This window comes from Scardinius erythrophthalmus (genome assembly GCF_964197995.2).
Source record: "Scardinius erythrophthalmus genome assembly, chromosome: 12".
NCBI classification, from domain to species: Eukaryota; Metazoa; Chordata; class Actinopteri; order Cypriniformes; family Leuciscidae; genus Scardinius; species Scardinius erythrophthalmus.
The window spans coordinates 36,647,670-36,665,433 of NC_138232.1; the positions used below are offsets into that span (position 1 = coordinate 36,647,670).

General features: G+C 40.0%; 2 protein-coding genes across 4 annotated transcripts in view; both read left to right on the top strand.

Annotated features, from left to right (window-relative positions):
- The window catches only part of myh11a (myosin, heavy chain 11a, smooth muscle), a 32,676-nt gene extending 23,690 nt beyond the window's left edge, over positions 1 to 8,986 (top strand). For 2 of the 3 annotated variants that reach the window (XM_081380680.1, XM_081380679.1), the window contains 15 exons: positions 46 to 190; positions 290 to 496; positions 624 to 728; positions 867 to 1,019; positions 1,110 to 1,358; positions 1,463 to 1,675; positions 1,772 to 1,984; positions 2,065 to 2,226; positions 2,709 to 2,837; positions 3,247 to 3,335; positions 3,624 to 3,747; positions 3,965 to 4,173; positions 5,069 to 5,177; positions 5,301 to 5,473; positions 7,494 to 8,986. In XM_081380680.1, coding sequence (XP_081236806.1) covers positions 46 to 190; positions 290 to 496; positions 624 to 728; positions 867 to 1,019; positions 1,110 to 1,358; positions 1,463 to 1,675; positions 1,772 to 1,984; positions 2,065 to 2,226; positions 2,709 to 2,837; positions 3,247 to 3,335; positions 3,624 to 3,747; positions 3,965 to 4,173; positions 5,069 to 5,177; positions 5,301 to 5,473; positions 7,494 to 7,638 — 2,425 coding nt within the window. In that variant the 3' untranslated portion in view covers positions 7,639 to 8,986. Of the gene's footprint in view, positions 1 to 45; positions 191 to 289; positions 497 to 623; positions 729 to 866; positions 1,020 to 1,109; positions 1,359 to 1,462; positions 1,676 to 1,771; positions 1,985 to 2,064; positions 2,227 to 2,708; positions 2,838 to 3,246; positions 3,336 to 3,623; positions 3,748 to 3,964; positions 4,174 to 5,068; positions 5,178 to 5,300; positions 5,474 to 5,641; positions 5,675 to 7,493 lie in introns of all 3 variants that reach the window. The other variant, XM_081380681.1, reaches the window with a different exon arrangement.
- Positions 8,987 to 9,473: 487 nt separating this feature from the next.
- pglyrp2 (peptidoglycan recognition protein 2) lies at positions 9,474 to 17,659 on the top strand. Its single transcript, XM_081380705.1, has 5 exons — positions 9,474 to 9,723; positions 9,941 to 10,792; positions 10,893 to 11,103; positions 16,797 to 17,091; positions 17,198 to 17,659. The coding sequence occupies exons 1-5, from the start codon at positions 9,660 to 9,662 to the stop codon at positions 17,216 to 17,218; spliced, it is 1,443 nt and encodes a 480-aa protein (XP_081236831.1). The 5' UTR covers positions 9,474 to 9,659; the 3' UTR covers positions 17,219 to 17,659.
- Positions 17,660 to 17,764: the final 105 nt, after the last annotated feature.

Consider the following 17,764-nt stretch of genomic DNA (forward strand, 5'->3'; position numbering starts at 1 on the left):
TACTAGACACCATTGACCTGATCGTCAGGATGTGTATTTTTTCAGGGCCAAACGTGAGCAGGAGGTGACTCTTTTGAAGAGAGCCATGGAGGACGAGAGCCGTGTCCACGAGGCTCAGGTGCAAGAGATGAGACAGAAACATACCCAAGCTTTGGAGGAGCTTACAGAGCAGCTGGAGCAGTCCAAGAGGGTAGGCCACCATATCTTCTGTCGACACTTCAGCTTTCTGAAGAACTCTGTGTTATGTAAAATATGTGCTTATGTAAAATATATACAAAATGCTTCTTAGGTGAAGGTAAACCTGGAGAAAGCCAAGCAAACTCTGGAGAAGGAGACATCAGAACTTCACCTGGAGATCCGTTCTCTTGCTCAGAGCAAACAGGATGGTGAACACAAGAGGAAGAAGGTGGAAGGACAGCTTGTTGACCTGCAGTCTCGCTTTAATGACAGCGAGAAGCAGAAAGCTGAGCTGGGAGATCGGGTCTCTAAAATTACTGTGAGTGATGGTGGAGGATGTATTATTAGATATGTTGCTGTTGGGAGAACCTACAACATGTTTGTAAGTTTAAAGGTTTTTGATCTTAGAGCAAACACAGTGTGTTTAACATGTGGTTCTTTGACAGGTGGAACTGGAGAGCGTTACCAACCTTCTTAATGAAGCAGAGGGGAAGAACATAAAGCTTAGCAAAGATGTGGCAAGCTTGAGTTCTCAAGTCCAAGATACACAAGTATGTGCTATGTTATTGAGTGTTTTTTAATAATAGCTTCAAACCAGAAGCTTTAAGCTAACACCATTATTTATCGATGTGGAAAGGGTTTGAGTTGTTGGCTTAATGTATTTTGGATTTTGACTCCGATGTTTTTAGGAGCTGCTGGCTGAAGAGACAAGACAAAAGCTCCAGTTCTCTACCAAACTACGACAAATGGAGGATGAGCGCAATGCCCTACAGGAGCAGCTTGAGGAGGAAGCAGAAGCAAAGAGGAACGTGGAGAGACATGTCTCCACATTGAACATTCAGGTAAGGTTAGCGATATTAAGATAAATAATCTGTGGTCTTACTCCATTCACACCCCAATATTTACCCATTGAATATTCTTTGCATCCACAGCTCTCTGACTTCAAGAAGAAGCTGGAAGAGGTGTCAGGTAATGCAGAACTTTTAGAGGAGAGTAAGAAGCGGCTGCAGAGAGACCTGGAGGCATCCAATACTCAGTTTGAGGAGAAGGCAGCAGCCTATGACAAGCTTGAGAAGACCAAGAATAGACTGCAACAGGAGCTTGAGGACACACTGATGGACTTGGACAACCAGAGACAGCTGGTGTCCAATCTTGAGAAGAAACAGAAGAAGTTTGATCAGGTTTCTGATTATCTCTTAAAATACTACGCAATATGTCTACTTAATCAGTTACATGTTTTTCGATTGGGTGTGGACATATCTTCACTTCTACTGCTTCCTTTCAGATGCTTGCTGAGGAGAAGAGCATCTCTAATAAGTATGCAGATGAGCGAGATCGTGCAGAGGCTGAGGCCAGAGAGAAGGAGACCAAGGCTCTGTCTTTAGCTAGAGCTCTCGAAGAAGCTCAAGATGCCCGTGAGGAGTTCGAGAGAGCCAATAAAGCCCTTCGTGCTGAAATGGAGGACCTGGTCAGCTCCAAAGATGATGTGGGCAAGAGCGTAAGTTCAAAGTGTAAACCATTAAACAAATCAATCATAAACAAACCTTCCATTGAAGTAAGATAAATTTCAATCAAACTCATTTTCAAATTTTAGGTGCATGAGCTTGAGAAGTCAAAACGTGGCCTGGAGGCTCAGGTAGAAGAGATGAAGACTCAGTTGGAAGAGCTGGAGGATGAATTACAGGCTGCAGAGGATGCAAAATTGCGTCTAGAAGTCAACATGCAGGCTCTAAAAGCCCAGTTTGAGCGAGATCTCCAGGGCAGAGATGAGCAAGGGGAGGAGAAGAAGAGGCAGTTGGTCAAACAGGTGCAGTACCTCTTCTTCGCTCAGACTGTGACATCCACATCCATGTGTATAAGGGTTTAAACAAAGATCTTTTCCAACAGGTGCGTGAGCTGGAAACTGAACTTGAAGATGAGCGCAAGCAAAGGACTGCAATAGCTGCTTCCAAGAAGAAACTGGAGGGAGACGTAAAGGACCTTGAAGGCCAGATTGAGACATCTAACAAGGGTCGAGACGAGGCGATCAAGCAGCTCCGCAAGCTCCAGGTGAAAACGAAATTTTATACATGGGTGAATTTTAGGGCTGCCCCCTAATAGTTGACTAAACGTTAGTTGACTAGAAGAGGCTTAGTCGACCAACTTTGTATTAGTTGGTTAGTAGCAGTCCGTGAAGGACAGATCATTAACAGCATTTTTTTGTGGTAAATACAGTATGTCAAGCAGGAAATCCAAACGGTCACTTCCATTTTTTCCTGACAATAGCGGAAACAACTTAAAATCCTTCATTTTCGGTCATACAGATAAGAGTAATATATTATTTGAAAATTGTCTACTTTACTAAACTTTATTTGTGCAAATTCACAATAACAAGAAAACGTTGTGCCTTTGTAAAATAAAGAAAACACACAGGATGCGCTCTCTGCCGTCTCTGTCTCCGTGAACTGGAGCGTGTCACAAAAATGAACCGAAATTCTTGCCTTTAGTAATTATTTAGGTGTTTTACTTTTACTTTGGTGTGTATACTTTAGGCTCAAATGAAGGACTTCCAAAGAGAACTTGATGATGCTCGAACTGCCAGGGAGGAAGTTTTGTCCAGTGCCAAGGAGAACGAGAGGAAGGCCAAGACTTTGGAGGCTGAACTTCTACAGATGCAAGAGGTGAGGCTTCAGTAAACAACACACTAAACCAACTAATATATTGTTTCCAAACTAATACAATTCTGGATTATTTGAATAGGCTAACTTAGAGTTTTCACAAAACCCCTATGGGTTCATGATGGAACTGCAGAGGGTTTGATTGTGATAGAAATGCAAATACAGAAATAGTATATTTTGAAAATAAATTTAAAAGACTGATATAGATCAGTTTAACAATAACAATGGAAAATAACTAAATAAATTAGAATACTTTGTGAAATTCATTGTATTTATTAAAATGCTTGCATTACTTAAAATCTTAAGGGGTAATTTAAACTATATAATGAAGTTTAAGGGGTTCAGCTGAAGTGATTTGCATGATCATCTCACCTTGATTACTGAGGAATTCAGTTAAATTCTTTGAATGTAGGACTTGGCTGCAGCTGAGAGGGCTAAAAAGCAAGCTGAAGCTGAGAGAGATGAACTGGCTGATGAGTTGGCCAGCAACACATCTGGAAAGTGAGTATGACAACACAAAATATCATAGCGATATTCTAATCCTGTGGAATTTATTTTGATACTCTGATATATTGACTTCCGTTGGAATATGTGGTTCACTGTTACAATTAATAGTAGACATACTTTAGTGTGTCTGTTTGTATGGGAACAGAGTGTAGTTCTAGATTTCTAGAAATATATCACTTTATAGACATACCAGCACAGATTGTGTAGCGAAACATTAAGGCAAAAATGTGCTCTAAGCACATTCTGATTTAAACTAATGTGTGGCTTGACTGAACCTCAAAGGTCTGCGCTGTCTGACGAGAAGAGACGGTTAGAAGCGAAGATTCAACAGCTGGAGGAAGAGCTGGAGGAGGAGCAGGGCAATATGGAGATGCTCAATGACAGGCTGAGGAAGAGTGTCCAGCAGGTACATGTATTATATTATGGAGCCATGACCATCTGTCGCAGATATCAAGAAAAGTATGATACATTTTGATTTCAAAATATATTATACATAAATCACATAAATTAAGGTGTACAATATGTAGGCATAAACACACTCATCAATGGAAATGCCATTACGGAGACTTTGTAATTTGTATGAAAACCGCGTCATTTGCTCAGCTGTTTTCTACATCCTTCAGGTCGACCAGCTAACCAACGAGCTCCAGGCCGAACGCACCACATCCCAAAAGAACGAGAGCGCCAAACAGTTGATGGAGAGACAGAATAAAGAGCTGAAAGCTAAACTCCTGGAGATGGAGAACCAAGTTAAATCCAAATTTAAGTCCTCAATTACTGCTCTTGAGGCCAAAGTGGCACAATTGGAGGAACAACTTGAGCAGGAGAGCAGGCAAGTAGTTCATTCTAAAGCTCCCCAATGGGGAGCAGAGAACGGTTAATAGAAATTAAAAAGATTTCACACCTTCAGTTTTTGTGAGGATGTAATTCATCTCTCCCTCATTCATAAATTGTTTGTACATGTGTTTAATGGTTGTGGCATTATTTTCTACAAATATTTATTTTGAAAAGTGCTATACAAATTTTATTTGATTTAAAATGTCTATCTAATATTCTGTTACTGGGGTTATAAAATCACATTTTTAAAGGATTTTTTACAACGCAAATGTTTTCCAGATAATCTGTTAATAATTAGTTTTGACATCAATACACAAATAAATAAACAATAAATCAATAAACAAAAATCCTTTAGTTTAAAGGCTTTATAATGGTAAACAACATTTTTCAATAATAAGTATTATATTATATACTTTAACCCTTCATATTAACATAAAATACTTAAACCACCAAGTCATATATTCATATACTACCACCAATAAGATATTTATGAAAGAAATACTCTGTTAAAAAATTGAAATAATAATAATAAATCAATAAATATAAAAATTAATACAGCAGATGAAGATATTTATAATGTTACAAAAAAATAAATAAATAAATGCTGTTCTTTTAAACATGCTATTAATCATCAATCCTAAAAAAATGATCACAGTTTCCACAAAAATATTAAGCAGCAATTTTTCTTGAGCAGCAAATCAGCATATTAGAATTATTTCTGAAGGATCGTGTGACACTGAAGACTGGAGTCATGATGCTGAAAATTCAGCTTTGCCATCACAAGAATAAATTAAAAACGGTACTGCATGAAGATCTCAGGAAGGCCAACTGAAAAAAAAAACTGATTTTGAAAACTGATTTTTTTTTTTTTTTTTTTTTTTTTTATGCAGAGAAAAGCAGAACACAGCAAAGGCAGTTCGCCAGAAGGACAAGAAACTGAAGGATATTATGACCCAAGTGGAGGATGAACGAAAACAAGCAGAACAATACAAAGACCAGGTTAGCCATACAGCAGCTATACTCTGTCCTCTTTCCCCATAAAATGTAGAGATCATACCTACAGTCAAAAGGAAAATTATCTTATAACTGTGCTAGGCCTGAAAAAGCATTTGTTTTTCACAGGCGGATAAGGCGAATGCTCGCGTCAAACAGTTGAAGAGGCAGTTGGAAGAGAGCGAGGAGGAGTCCCAGCGAATCACTGCGGCCCGCAGGAAGCTTCAGAGAGAGCTGGATGAGGCCACAGAGACCAATGATGCCATGAGCCGTGAGGTCAATACCCTCAAGAGCAAACTCAGGTACGTAGAGCACTCTAAAGACATGGCGTCTAATGTCAAAGTGGTTGAGCACAACAGGAAGTAGTGAAATGGGTAATGAATACACTTTTAGACTCAGTGCTTGTTAGCGCAGCCCAAATCCCTTCCTTTTACAAACTGCAAAACGAAGATTGTCTATCTCTGTTGCAGAGGCAATCCTGAACCCACACAGTGACTATGCAGGTACCTCTGTGCTCAAAATTTGACACAGAAGATGTACTCTTCACAAATCTTTCCTTTTACTTGTCACAAACATATTTCTTGCCTGCAAGAGTGAAATATGGTTTATTACATCTATTTTAACAATCGCAGAGAGCACACATAAGACTGTTTAAGCAATAGTGGATAAGTAGTAATGTTACTTTACTGAAAAATCTCAATTCTGTCATCATTTACTCGCCCTCATGTCGTTCTAGACCCAAAAGCCTTTCGTTCATCATTAAAACACAAATGAAGATCCCTCTTGGAATGACATCTTTTCTCTTTTCTGATGTCGTGTTTACTGGTGTGAGGGCGGGACAACCTGTCACTCACATGAGATCGACCAATAGCAAACCACAACAACCCAATCAATTCCTGATAGACTAAGTCGAATTTCGCCCGTCTTGTGCGAGAAGCTGTTATACACACATATATCACTCGGATATATGTCACTACAGGGAAGAAAAGACTATCGCAACTTCCATTTCATTCCAACAATAAGCATACTTGTGTGACATGCGAAAACAAACCTTTTTGGTTTTCTCACATCAAGCATGCACATTTGAGCGTTGATGTTTATATGTGAATAAATTAAATCTGTTCATCATATGAAGCGATCATCCCTGGATTAAACCGCTCAATTTATATAGATTACTTAAACAACGGAAACAATTTATTGACCAATCAGCATCCATGACCAGAACTATCCATTTTATAATTATAAACGTAATACTATGTATCAGGTATTAATTGTTTATAAATGCTTCCACGATTAATGGTCCCTCCTCTAAATCCTAATTTTAATGCACTTGATGGAAAGCTCATTCTTGCACAGTCTTAATTTTAATATTTATCAGACTTGCATATTACACCATATTTCCCTCTTCCGTCTCAAAGCATGGTTCAGTTTTCTGAACCAACCTCATTTAGCCTGTTTACAGGTTTACGAATGAGGTTTTAACACTGCCTTTAACCTTAACAAATCTTAACTGATATCTGATACCAATTCCCACTGTAAAGGATGCCTGTGGCTGAATTCTGGTGACTTATGGTATACATTAGGATGCTGGTATAGAAGTGACTTGTTGCTTTTTCTCACATATGAACTGTTACTGAAATTCTTAACATCTTTTAAATCAAGGCCTCTTTGATTAATATATTTTGTGCAATATTCTTTTAATAATAAAGCATTTCTCAAACCTGGGTGTGTGGCCCTCCAGGGGGCCTTGAGTAAATATTCTCAAATTGTATTTGAAATATATAGGGTGGCTCAGTGAGTTGCATTAAGGTTGCATGATTAATCAAAATAAAATTGAAATCACAATATGTCTTATTGCGATTATCAAATCGCGAAAGGATGTGATTTAATGAAATAAACATATGTTCTGCGTGTTTCATAGTGAAGCGCAGCACTGTGTTCTTACTCACAAGCAGCTCATCCGCCAGTTTTCATGTTCTCCTCATGTTGGGATGGGAGCACTTTGGGTGCTCCAGAGTTTGGATGGATGGATGGATGGATGGATGGAGAAAAATTATATATTAAGCTTCAACACTGCCAAATTGAACATGTTGGGAGTCATGTACGAATCAGGATAGTTCACTGGAAGTTCTGCAATAAAAACCTATTAAAAAAAAAAAAAGTTCAATCACATTGACTTCTTGTGGGCTTCCTGTGAACAGTTTGGGATTATGAAATTGGTTCCTTGGTTCAAAAGGGTTTGAGAAACCTAACTTGCTGCTTAAGGGCTAACCTACATTGAAAGTTTTGTGTTTTATGCTAAGATTTGCTGTAACTTTTCAGGCGAGGAAATGAACCATCATCCTTCACCACCTCAACGAGGCGCTCTGGAGGTGGTGGCAGACGGGGAATGATTGACAGCTCTGATGCTGCAGAGGATGATGCGGACATGCAGAGTGACTACAATGGAACCAAATCTACTGAATAAATTCCTCTTACCATGCTGTCCAAACATGGTATTCTTATCCTCTTATCAAAGAACCACAATTTTCTTTTGCAAAGGTCATTATTTAGATCATAATTATGTTTCGTTTGACTGCAACAAAGCACTGCTGTTCGACCAGGCATTCGCCCCATACACGATTCAATAGTATTTTTTTATTGTTATTATTATTGTTATATCATTTACCACAACCCCCAATTTTACATTGACCTCTGTGGCTGCAAATATGCCCATATTCCAGTATAGCACCATGAGACTATGTATTCTTTTTTCAGGCTCTTTAATTATTCTTAAACATCTGAATGAAACCTGGTGGTCCCAACACCTAGTTTTTACCCTCACTCAGATCTTGGGTAAAAGACCATCTGTATTTTTATGTCTCAAATTTGTATGTCTCAACTGCGGGTAAATGGCTGTTCACTGTTTTGTACTGAATAATTGTCCTTGAATATACTGCACTTTCTCATTTATTTGGTATATATTCCAGCAATGCATACAGCTCAGACAAGTTAGCAACAAAATAGAATTTTGAATGATACTTTGATTTTTTTCAAAATTAAAATGATCTGCCTTACACATCCTGGATAAAATAAATAAAGGTGTGTGTTGTGCCAGAAGTGTAATTATATATCATGTTACTATTATATTATCATACAGTCAGGTACCTCAGAAAACTGTAATTTTCTATAGCATTTTATGTTCCCTCTGAATGTTTGCTATTAGTATTATATATAAAACAAAAAAATGTTACAGACAAATATTGTGGGTTTCATTATCCTACAGATATTTCAATATTTGAAATGGCACTGAAAGCAAACAAATTCCATCCTGTTGACAGACAATGCCCGTAAAAGACCTTTGAAATTATATAAATGTATACAGTATATAAATTTTATTTGTCTAATAATTTCACTTGGCACAATCTACAGAACATTGGGAATTACATGTCAATGGATTTATTCACTTTTATCTACTTTTATCTATTCATTTGTGAAACCACATGCACATGAAATAAATTCTGGAAAACAAATCTGTTTTTTTGTTTTGTTTTGTTTTTTACATGTCAAAATGCCATAAATACTTTAACCTTAAAGGACGCCATCAAGCCCCAACCTTTAAATAAAACTTATTAAAATATGTTCAAATGCTAAGCATGTCATTTATGACATGCAACTGGGTTAAAAGCATTATTTGCAGCTCAAACAGCACTCAAGGTGTTTCTCAAAACAATGGGAGCTATTATTAACAAATTTAGAAGTGGTACATTATTGGTAGAAAACTTTGGCTAACGTAATAATATTTCTGCAGTAAATAAAACAGTATTTATACTCTGCATATTGCACATTTTCTGTATACATAGAACATACTACTGTTTAAAGTGTTTATTGAATAATGCCCAGAATTTCACTAAACAAATAGTTGGCACTCAGTATTCATAAGTTATCTAGTGTTCTAAAACAGCCTTGGGTCTTTTTGACAAAACATTTGCTGCTTCTTTAATTTCAATGCTTCTCTTGGCCACTAGAGGGAAGATCTCTTAACTCAGTTTCTTTGCTGTTCTTGTAAATCAACAAATTCATTGAAAAATAGTGCCTTCATAGGCTGTTACTAAATACAGACAGTTGTTGCTCAGTCTTCAGATAAATGAATGCACATTCAACTACTTTTTTGCCATTACATTATAAAACACAACATCTAGCTATGACCTTTACCTCCCTCATTTGGTACTCCTCCTTACGCAACAAACAGAACAGCAGATCTGTCAATGCCATCCAAAAATCAATATCTGTAGCTAAATTCTAATTCTGGGGTAGACCTTTACTCACATCAGAGTACACACATACTCTGACATACCACAAAAACATGTTTATCATGGTGGAATACCACCTGACTGACGCTAAATTGCAGAATTTGGAGTGTCCTGCCTTCGGTGTTTCAGCACAAGTACTCATACACTGCATTCAGCTCAAGCACTTAGTACCAAGAAGTAATATTTAGTACTGATAATGACACCTGGAGCACTATGGATTATTACCATGTCTGGGATATGCATAGTCATTCAGAGCTCAGGTATGTAAACAATAAATGTTCTATTTAATTATATTCAAATTTTATATTTTAATTTCCTGTCCAATCTGACTAACTGACTAGATAATGTAATTGTAGTTCTGCTTTGTTCAGCATGTATCCATCTTATTTTTAACATACTATAAGAGCAGGCACGGCCATTTTAACTTGAATGTGCAAGGCTTCCCATGTCAGTCGCTTAAAGTCATTATAATTTTAGTTACAGCAGTTCATCTGAGGAACATGGAGAACTTTATTACTGCTGTTACACACTTAGAAGATTTAAACCCAAGACTAAGCCCGCTGGCTTTACTGATGAGTCTACACAAGATTGCAGACCAAATTGACAATATCACACATGAATTTTTGGGATCATCTGACAACAGAGATGAAATTCACTACAAAAACAACAGCTTCACAGAGCTGCTCAATATAAACCACAATCTCTCCAATTTCTTCAACCAAGCCATTCATCATTTCATAACAGATGGTCACGAAGAGAGGGGAGTTGTTCTGACTCCTGATGGCACAACGATTGCCCTTGCTCCTCTCCTTTTAGGTCTTGAATCTGGGCTACGAGCTAATGAATACAGTAACCAGCCTCACGGTTTCTACCTACTCCCACTGGCCAAGAACTTAGGCCTGTCATTTCTGCAGTTTCGGAACGCAACTCCACCTGAGCAACTTGGGCCGGATGGTTGTTGGGACAGTGTATCTGCTCCTAAGGTTTTTACTCTTTCAGGCGTGCCATCATTGGCCACTGATGCTCTGGTCAATGGTGGAATGGACGGAGCCATACTTGGGAAGCACCTTTCTGTTGTTAACAGCACTGAAATAAACTTAAGCAAACTACTGAGGAGCTACTACTCAGCGACAATGGAAGAGTTGGATCATGTCTCAGACACTCTTCTGAGAGGTCGCTATCGCAGACATAATTTTAAAAAGATCACAAATTCATCACTGCTTCAAGAGAAGGTAGCACATGCACTAGATACTCATCAACAACATGGGGACATTGGGATGGAAAGTCTTATAGAAAAGGGAATTAAAGAGTTTGTGCTACGTTACATGGGTAAGTGCAGGTATGTCCAGTTGACCAAATAAAATTGCCTGTTTAAATACTGGTGTTTGGTGACAATTGCCATGCTGACAAATGTGTAACCCTCCTTCAGAGTGTCCTGCCATCATTCCTAGATGTATATGGGGAGCAGCGCCACCCCAGGTTCCTCTCGCCCCTCTGTCTCCACCCCTGCAATATCTGTATATTCACCACACAGAGATTCCCAGCAAACCCTGTTTAAACCTTCAGACGTGCTCCGAAAATATGAGGGCAATGCAACATTTCCACCAGAAGGGCCGGGGTTGGTACGACTTAGGCTACAGGTAACATCTGCTTCAGCATGATTCTGTCACATGTGCTTTATTCCGAAACCTAATGTAATGTACTGCCTACAAAGAGCATCCCAGCATGAAAGCTGTTCCAAACGGTTCTTTGTGAGAAAACAATCCCAGAATACATCGCTATGACGATGAACATTACAAATCGAAATAAACATTTAAACATATTGAGAAATTATATTTTATACATAATACTATATTTAAAAAATCAGAGTATGCAAAGAAATCTATAATATATTTTAAATATTTTATTAATTGGTGTCTCTTACTGTGGCATACTATATTTAAAATAGTAGGCAGAATACAGGATGTGTTGAGCAAAAAAATCATGGAGTAAAAGTAATAAAGTATAGCAAAGTTAGCTTAGCAACATGCTAATGCTAATTGTTATTGTAAGTCGAGTCTCCTCAATGGACTCCTCAGAGGAGTGCTTTTAGAATGATGACAGAGTTGCTGGCTATGCCATTTCAAATCAGTCCCATATAAAGTTACATTTAAAGGGATAGTTCAACCAAAAATTTTAAATTCATTATTTACTCACCCTCATGTTGTTCCAAACCCATTAGGCTATTGTTCATCTTTGAAACACAAATTAAGATCTTTTTGCTGAAATCTGAGAGCTTTCTGTCCCTCCATTGCAGCTATGCAAGTACCACTTTGACGCTTCAAAAAGTTAGTAAAACTAATCCATATGAATTGAGCGGTTTAGTCCCAATTTTTCTGAAGAGACGATCGCTTTATATGATGAACAGATTGAATTTAGGTTTTTATTCACATATTAACATTCATCAACTCACGCATCAGTTGTAGTCCAGGCAAAGTAACTCATTTTGGAGCCAAAAATAGAACTAATTGTAAAATAATTTTTTTCAGCTTAGATCATTTCTATGAGGTGTCCAGAACAACATACTAAAAGTCCTAAGAAATCCTAGTTGAGGAAATATGTTAAATTCTCATCAATCCGAGATGTGTGCCAATAAGGCCAGGCAACAATACACCCCAATGGGGCTATTTTTTTCCTTTACTCCTATCAAAATGAAACTTTACACAATGAAAGTACCCATGAAAAGTAAAAAAAATTCTATTACAAGTTTCTTTGAAAATGAATTTTAATATGCAAATGAGCTATACACTAATCGAATATGCCCAAAATACACCCAAATAGGCTTAATTTTTTCCTTTATTCCTAAAAAACTTTACACAATGAAAGTCTACAAGAAAAGTACAACATTTTGTGTTAGAAATTTCTTTGAAAATGAATTTGAATATGCAAATGAGCAATATACTAATCGAGTATGCCCAAAATACCCTAATGGACTTATTTTTTCCCTACTCCTATCACAATCAAACTTCACAGAGTGAAAGTATACATGAAAAGTAACATTTTTGTTTTACAAGTTTCTTTGAAAAATCTATTTTAAATATGCAAATGAGCTCAACACTAGGCCTAATTGACTTATGGCTGAGAAACCATAAAGTCACAAGTAGAAAAAACAGGGGCCAAATAACTAACACATTCATGTCCATTCAGTAAGTTAACCTATGCATAAACAGTCACTTGCCACACTTACCTGGGTTACTTGCCACAAAAAGACTTATATTGACCTTAAAGGGGGGGTGAAATGCTCATTTTCACTCAATCTCCTGTTAATCTTGAGTACCTATAGAATAGTATTGCATCCTTCATATCTCCAAAAAGTCTTTAGTTTTATTATATTTATAAAAGAAAGATAGGCTGTACCGAGTCTTTCCGGAAAAAACAGAGCGGCTGGAGGCGGGCCGTGTGGGCGAAGCTAAAGCTGTGCTAACGTGCCGAGCTAACAACACACAGAGACATTTGAAGCAGTTTTACTCACAGCCCGGTTCCAACGCACGGCCGCGAACCTTTATCATTGTGACTGCTCGATCCTTAAGCATTAGACGATCTGCAAATCCGTCAATCTGGGCTTTGTTTATAAAACAATCATCGTCGAAATGCAGGGAACAAACAGTCTTGCACAACTCCGTTGATGCTCAGAAAAAACAAACTCCATCCACTGGTCCCACCGGTTCTTTGGGAATCTGTGCCGGGTTGTCTTGCCCTGGCAACCAAAAACCCACTTCTTTGGTGACATTGACTTCCCAAAAGCCGAGCAGAGCGCTTTGATGAGGTACTGCTTTCGCTCTCTTGCTCTGGTCTACGAGTGCGCGCGCGCGCGTGCGCCCTTCCGTGAGGAGTGCCCTTAGGACCCATATAAGGAAATTCCGCCACATCTGACGTCACACATGCCCATACTCGAAAAAAACTTTCCGAAACTTGTGACAAACCGGAAGGAGTATTTAACTTTGTCCATGTTTAGCATGGGAATCCAACTCTTTAACAGTGTAAAAAACTCAGTATGCATGAAATAGCATTTCACCCCCCCTTTAAGAATTGATTGCACAATCTTGCCTCCAGTTGCTTTCTAATTTCTTTTTCTTATATATTTTTTTTTCGAACAAGCCTTACCTAATGACATTCCTCCACAGATGAAAAACCAGATAGACACACTTTCCAGACATTCCAGCTCTTTAAAATAATTTTGCCAGACTTTGCCAAATTGTACAGTACGCTTGGGTCTGCCGAGTCTGCAAATGTCTGCTGGGAACGTTTGCCCGAGTCTCCTGTCAGAGAGATCTTCAACTCCCACCTCCGGCGGAGCTTCGACCGGATCCCGAGGGAGGCTGGAGATATTGAGTCCGACTGGACCATGTTCTCCACCTCCATTGTCAAAGCGGCCGCTCAGAGTTGTGGCTGTAAGGTCTCCGGTGCCTGTCGAGGCGGCAATCCCCGAACGCGGTGGTGGACACCGGAAGTAAATGATGCCGTCAAGCTGAAGAAGGAGTCCTATCGGGCCTGGTTGACTTGTGGGACTCCTGAGGCAGCTGACGGGTACCGGCAGGCCAAGCGAACTGCAGCCCGGGTGGTTGTGGAGGCAAAAACTCGGGCCTGGGAGGAGTTCGGTGCGGCCATGGCGAAGGACTATCAGCTGGCCCTGAAGAGATTCTGGCAAACCGTCCGGCGCCTCAGGAGAGGGAAGCAGTGTCCTACCAACGCTGTCTACAGTAGAGGTGGGCAGCTGTTGACCTCAACTTGGGATGTCATTGGACGGTGGAAGGAATACTTCCCGCCATCACGTCTTCCATTGAGGAAGCAGATGCTGAGGGCTCAGAGGTGGACTCATCCTTCACCCAAGCTGAAGTCACAGAGGTAGTCAAGAAACTCCTCGGTGGCAAGGCACCGGGGGTGGATGAGATCTGCCCTGAGTACCTCAAGTCTCTGGATGTTGTGGGGCTTTCTTGGCTGACACGCCTCTGCAGCATCGCGTGGCAGTCGGGGACAGTGCCTCTGGGATGGCAGACCGGGGTGGTGGTCCCTCTTTTCAAGAAGGGGGACCGGAGGGTGTGTTCCAACTACAGGGGGATCACACTTCTCAGCCTCACAAGTCTATGCCAGGGTACTGGAGAGGAGATTATGGCCGATAGTAGAACCTCAGATTGAGGAGGAACGGTGCGTTTTTTGTCCAGGCCGTGGAACACTGGACCAGCTCTATACCCTCTCCAGGGTGCTGGAGGGCTCAAGGGAGTTTGCCCAACCAGTCCACATGTGCTTTGTGGATTTGGAGAAGGCATGCGACTGTGTCTGTGGAGGGTGCTCCGGGATTATGGGGTCCGGGGTCCTTTGCTAAGGGCTGTCCGGTCCCTGTACGACCGGAGCAGGAGCTTGGTTCGCATTGCCGGCAGTAAGTCAGACTTCTTCCTGGTGCATGTTGGACTCCGGCAGGGCTGCCCTTTGTCGCCGGTTCTGTTCATAATTTTTATGGACAGAATTTCTAGGCGCAGCCAGGGGCCGGAGGGTGTCAGGTTTGGAGACAACACAATTTCATCTCTGCTCTTTGCGGATGATGTTGTCGTGTTGGCCTCTTCAGACCAGGAACTTCAGCATGCACTGGGACGGTTTGCAGCTGAGTGTGAAGCGGTTGGGATGAGAATCAGCACCTCCAAATTCGAGGCCATGGTCCTCAGTCGGGAAAGGCTGGGCGATCCCTTAGAGATAGGGTGAGAAGCTCGGTCACTCGGGAGGAGGTCAGAGTAGAGCCGCTGCTCCTCCACATCGAGAGGGGTCAGCTGAGGTGGCTCGGGCATCTGTTCCGGATGCCTCCTGGACGCCTTCCCGGGAAGGTGTTCCGGGCACATCCCACTGGGAGGAGACCCCGGGGAAGACCTAGGACACGCTGGAGAGACTATGTCTCCTGGCTGGCCTGGCAACGCCTCGGTGTCCCCCCGGAAGAGCTGGAGGAAGTGTCTAGGGAGAGGGAAGTCTGAGCATCTCTGCTTAGACTGCTGCCCCCGTGACCCGGCCCCGGATAAGTGGAAGAAGATGGTATGGTATGGTACCAAAACTGCTTCTCTTTTTGTAGTTAGCAAGTATTTCAGACCAGGCGGGCCACACATCAGACTTCAACTGTTTGTAAAGTAGTTTTACAACAGCAATATCTAGGTTAGTTAAAGAAAGAAAAAACTAAGCTAAAATAAAAAACACCAAAAAGAAATCTCCCCTGTTGTTGCTACCTTGTCATGGTGGAGAGGCTTGTGTGCCTCCGTGACCCTGAAGACTATACCGGCGGTGGTTATACCCTTGGCAGGTACTACCAAGCCAGGCAGTTTTCAGGTTAGAGGCCAGTCTAAAAGTAGCATTGCCATCACCCATTGGCAGTAGGATGATTGGATGAAGATTGGGCCGATGTATTTGTCATACATATGAATGGTGTTTCTGCCTATGCAAATTAGGCCTATTTGGGTGTATTTTGGGCATATTCGATTAGTGTATAGCTCATTTGCATATTAAAATTCATTTTCAAAGAAACTTGTAATACAAAAAAATTGACTTTTCATGGGTACTTTCATTGTGTAAAGTTTCATTTTGATAGGAGTAAGGGGAAAAAATAGCCCCATTGGGATGTATTGTTGCCTGGCCTTATTGGCACACATCTCGGATTGATGAGAATTTAACATATTTCCTCAACTAGGATTTCTTAGGACTTTTAGTATGTTGTTCTGGACACCTCATAGAAATGATCTAAGCTGCAAAAAAATTTTTACAATTAGTCTGTCGTAAAACGCTATTTTGCCTGGACTATTGTGGTAAACGAAAGCTCGAACTTGTTCGTTTAACGCACAAGAACCAATGAGGTTCAATCTTGTGTTCTATTTATGTACGCTGATCAATGTTTACATTTGAATAAAAGCCTAAATTAAATCTGTTAATCATATAAAGTGATCTTGTCTCTTCAGAAAATTTTGACTAAACCCCTCAATTAGCCTAATGTGGATTAATTTTTTCGATCTCTTTATGAACTTTTTGAAGCGTCAAAGTGGTAGTTGAGTAGCTGTTTATAGAGGGACAGAAAGTTCTCAGATTTAATCAAAAAGATATTAATTTGTGTTCCGAAGATGAACGAAGGTTTTACGGATTTGGAACGTTAATTTTTGTGTGAACTCCCTTTAAGATCGGATGCTACCTTAGAAGCCAGCAACTGGTCTTGGAACAGTTATAGGCTAATGTTTATAAGCATAAAAATGTAAAATGCTTAAAAGTGGTAAAAGGTCACATTCTGGGTCATTTGTCTGTATGATGTGTATCTGGCTGTCTCTCCAAGCTTTGTGGTTGGGTCTGATGGCTACATCTACGAAGGTCGAGGTTGGATGTGGTCAGGGGCTCATACTAAAGGACGTAATACTGCTGGGTATGGTGTTGCTTTCATTGGGAAATACAGCACTCATTTACCCTACCATTATGACATGGAGCTTGTGCGCCATCATCTGGTCAAATGTGGAGTGAGCAACGGATTCCTCCAGGAGAATTACACCATTCTGGGACATAGACAAGTAGTAGCCACTGACTGCCCAGGAGATTCCCTGTATTCTGAGATAACCACCTGGGAACACTATAAAGTATGTAGGATTCTGTACTCAAAAATGTTTAATTAACTTCAACATGTAGCCGGAAATATTTGTCATGCTAACACATCAATCCGTGTCTGTTCTATATTTTTCACAGGATACGGATCCTTTAAAGTAACAGTGTGGACACTGACATGAAATGACTTGAAGCCCACTCATTTTTAGTATGAAAAATACATATAATTTAAAATATAATTGTCAAAGTTAAAAGGACACTGACATGTAAGGTTATCTGCATAAAACATGTTTGTACATTGGTTGGGAGCCTGTTAATCAAAAACCTTAAAATGTTATGTAAGTGAGAATGACGTGTGCAAAAATAAAGAGCGTGATCTCTTACATGTTAAATTTTGTATGTGGCAGTTTAAATTCAAGAAAAAGTTGAGCAGATTACTTAGTCTTTACCACGACAGGAAGTGGTTTTCATAGCAGGCCCCAGAGTGAGACAGGAAGTGCTGCTGTTGTGACAGGAAATTTAACCGTCACTGAACAAAACAAGCAGGTATTTTGGTTAAACTGCCAATCTTGTTCATATGTAATCAATAAAATCTAATCTTGATTATGTTCCCCATGGATCATTTTAAGTATTTTTAGCAGTCACAATCATACCATTTCAAAATTAAACACTATGTATAGGCCTACAATAAAAACAAAACAAGATCAC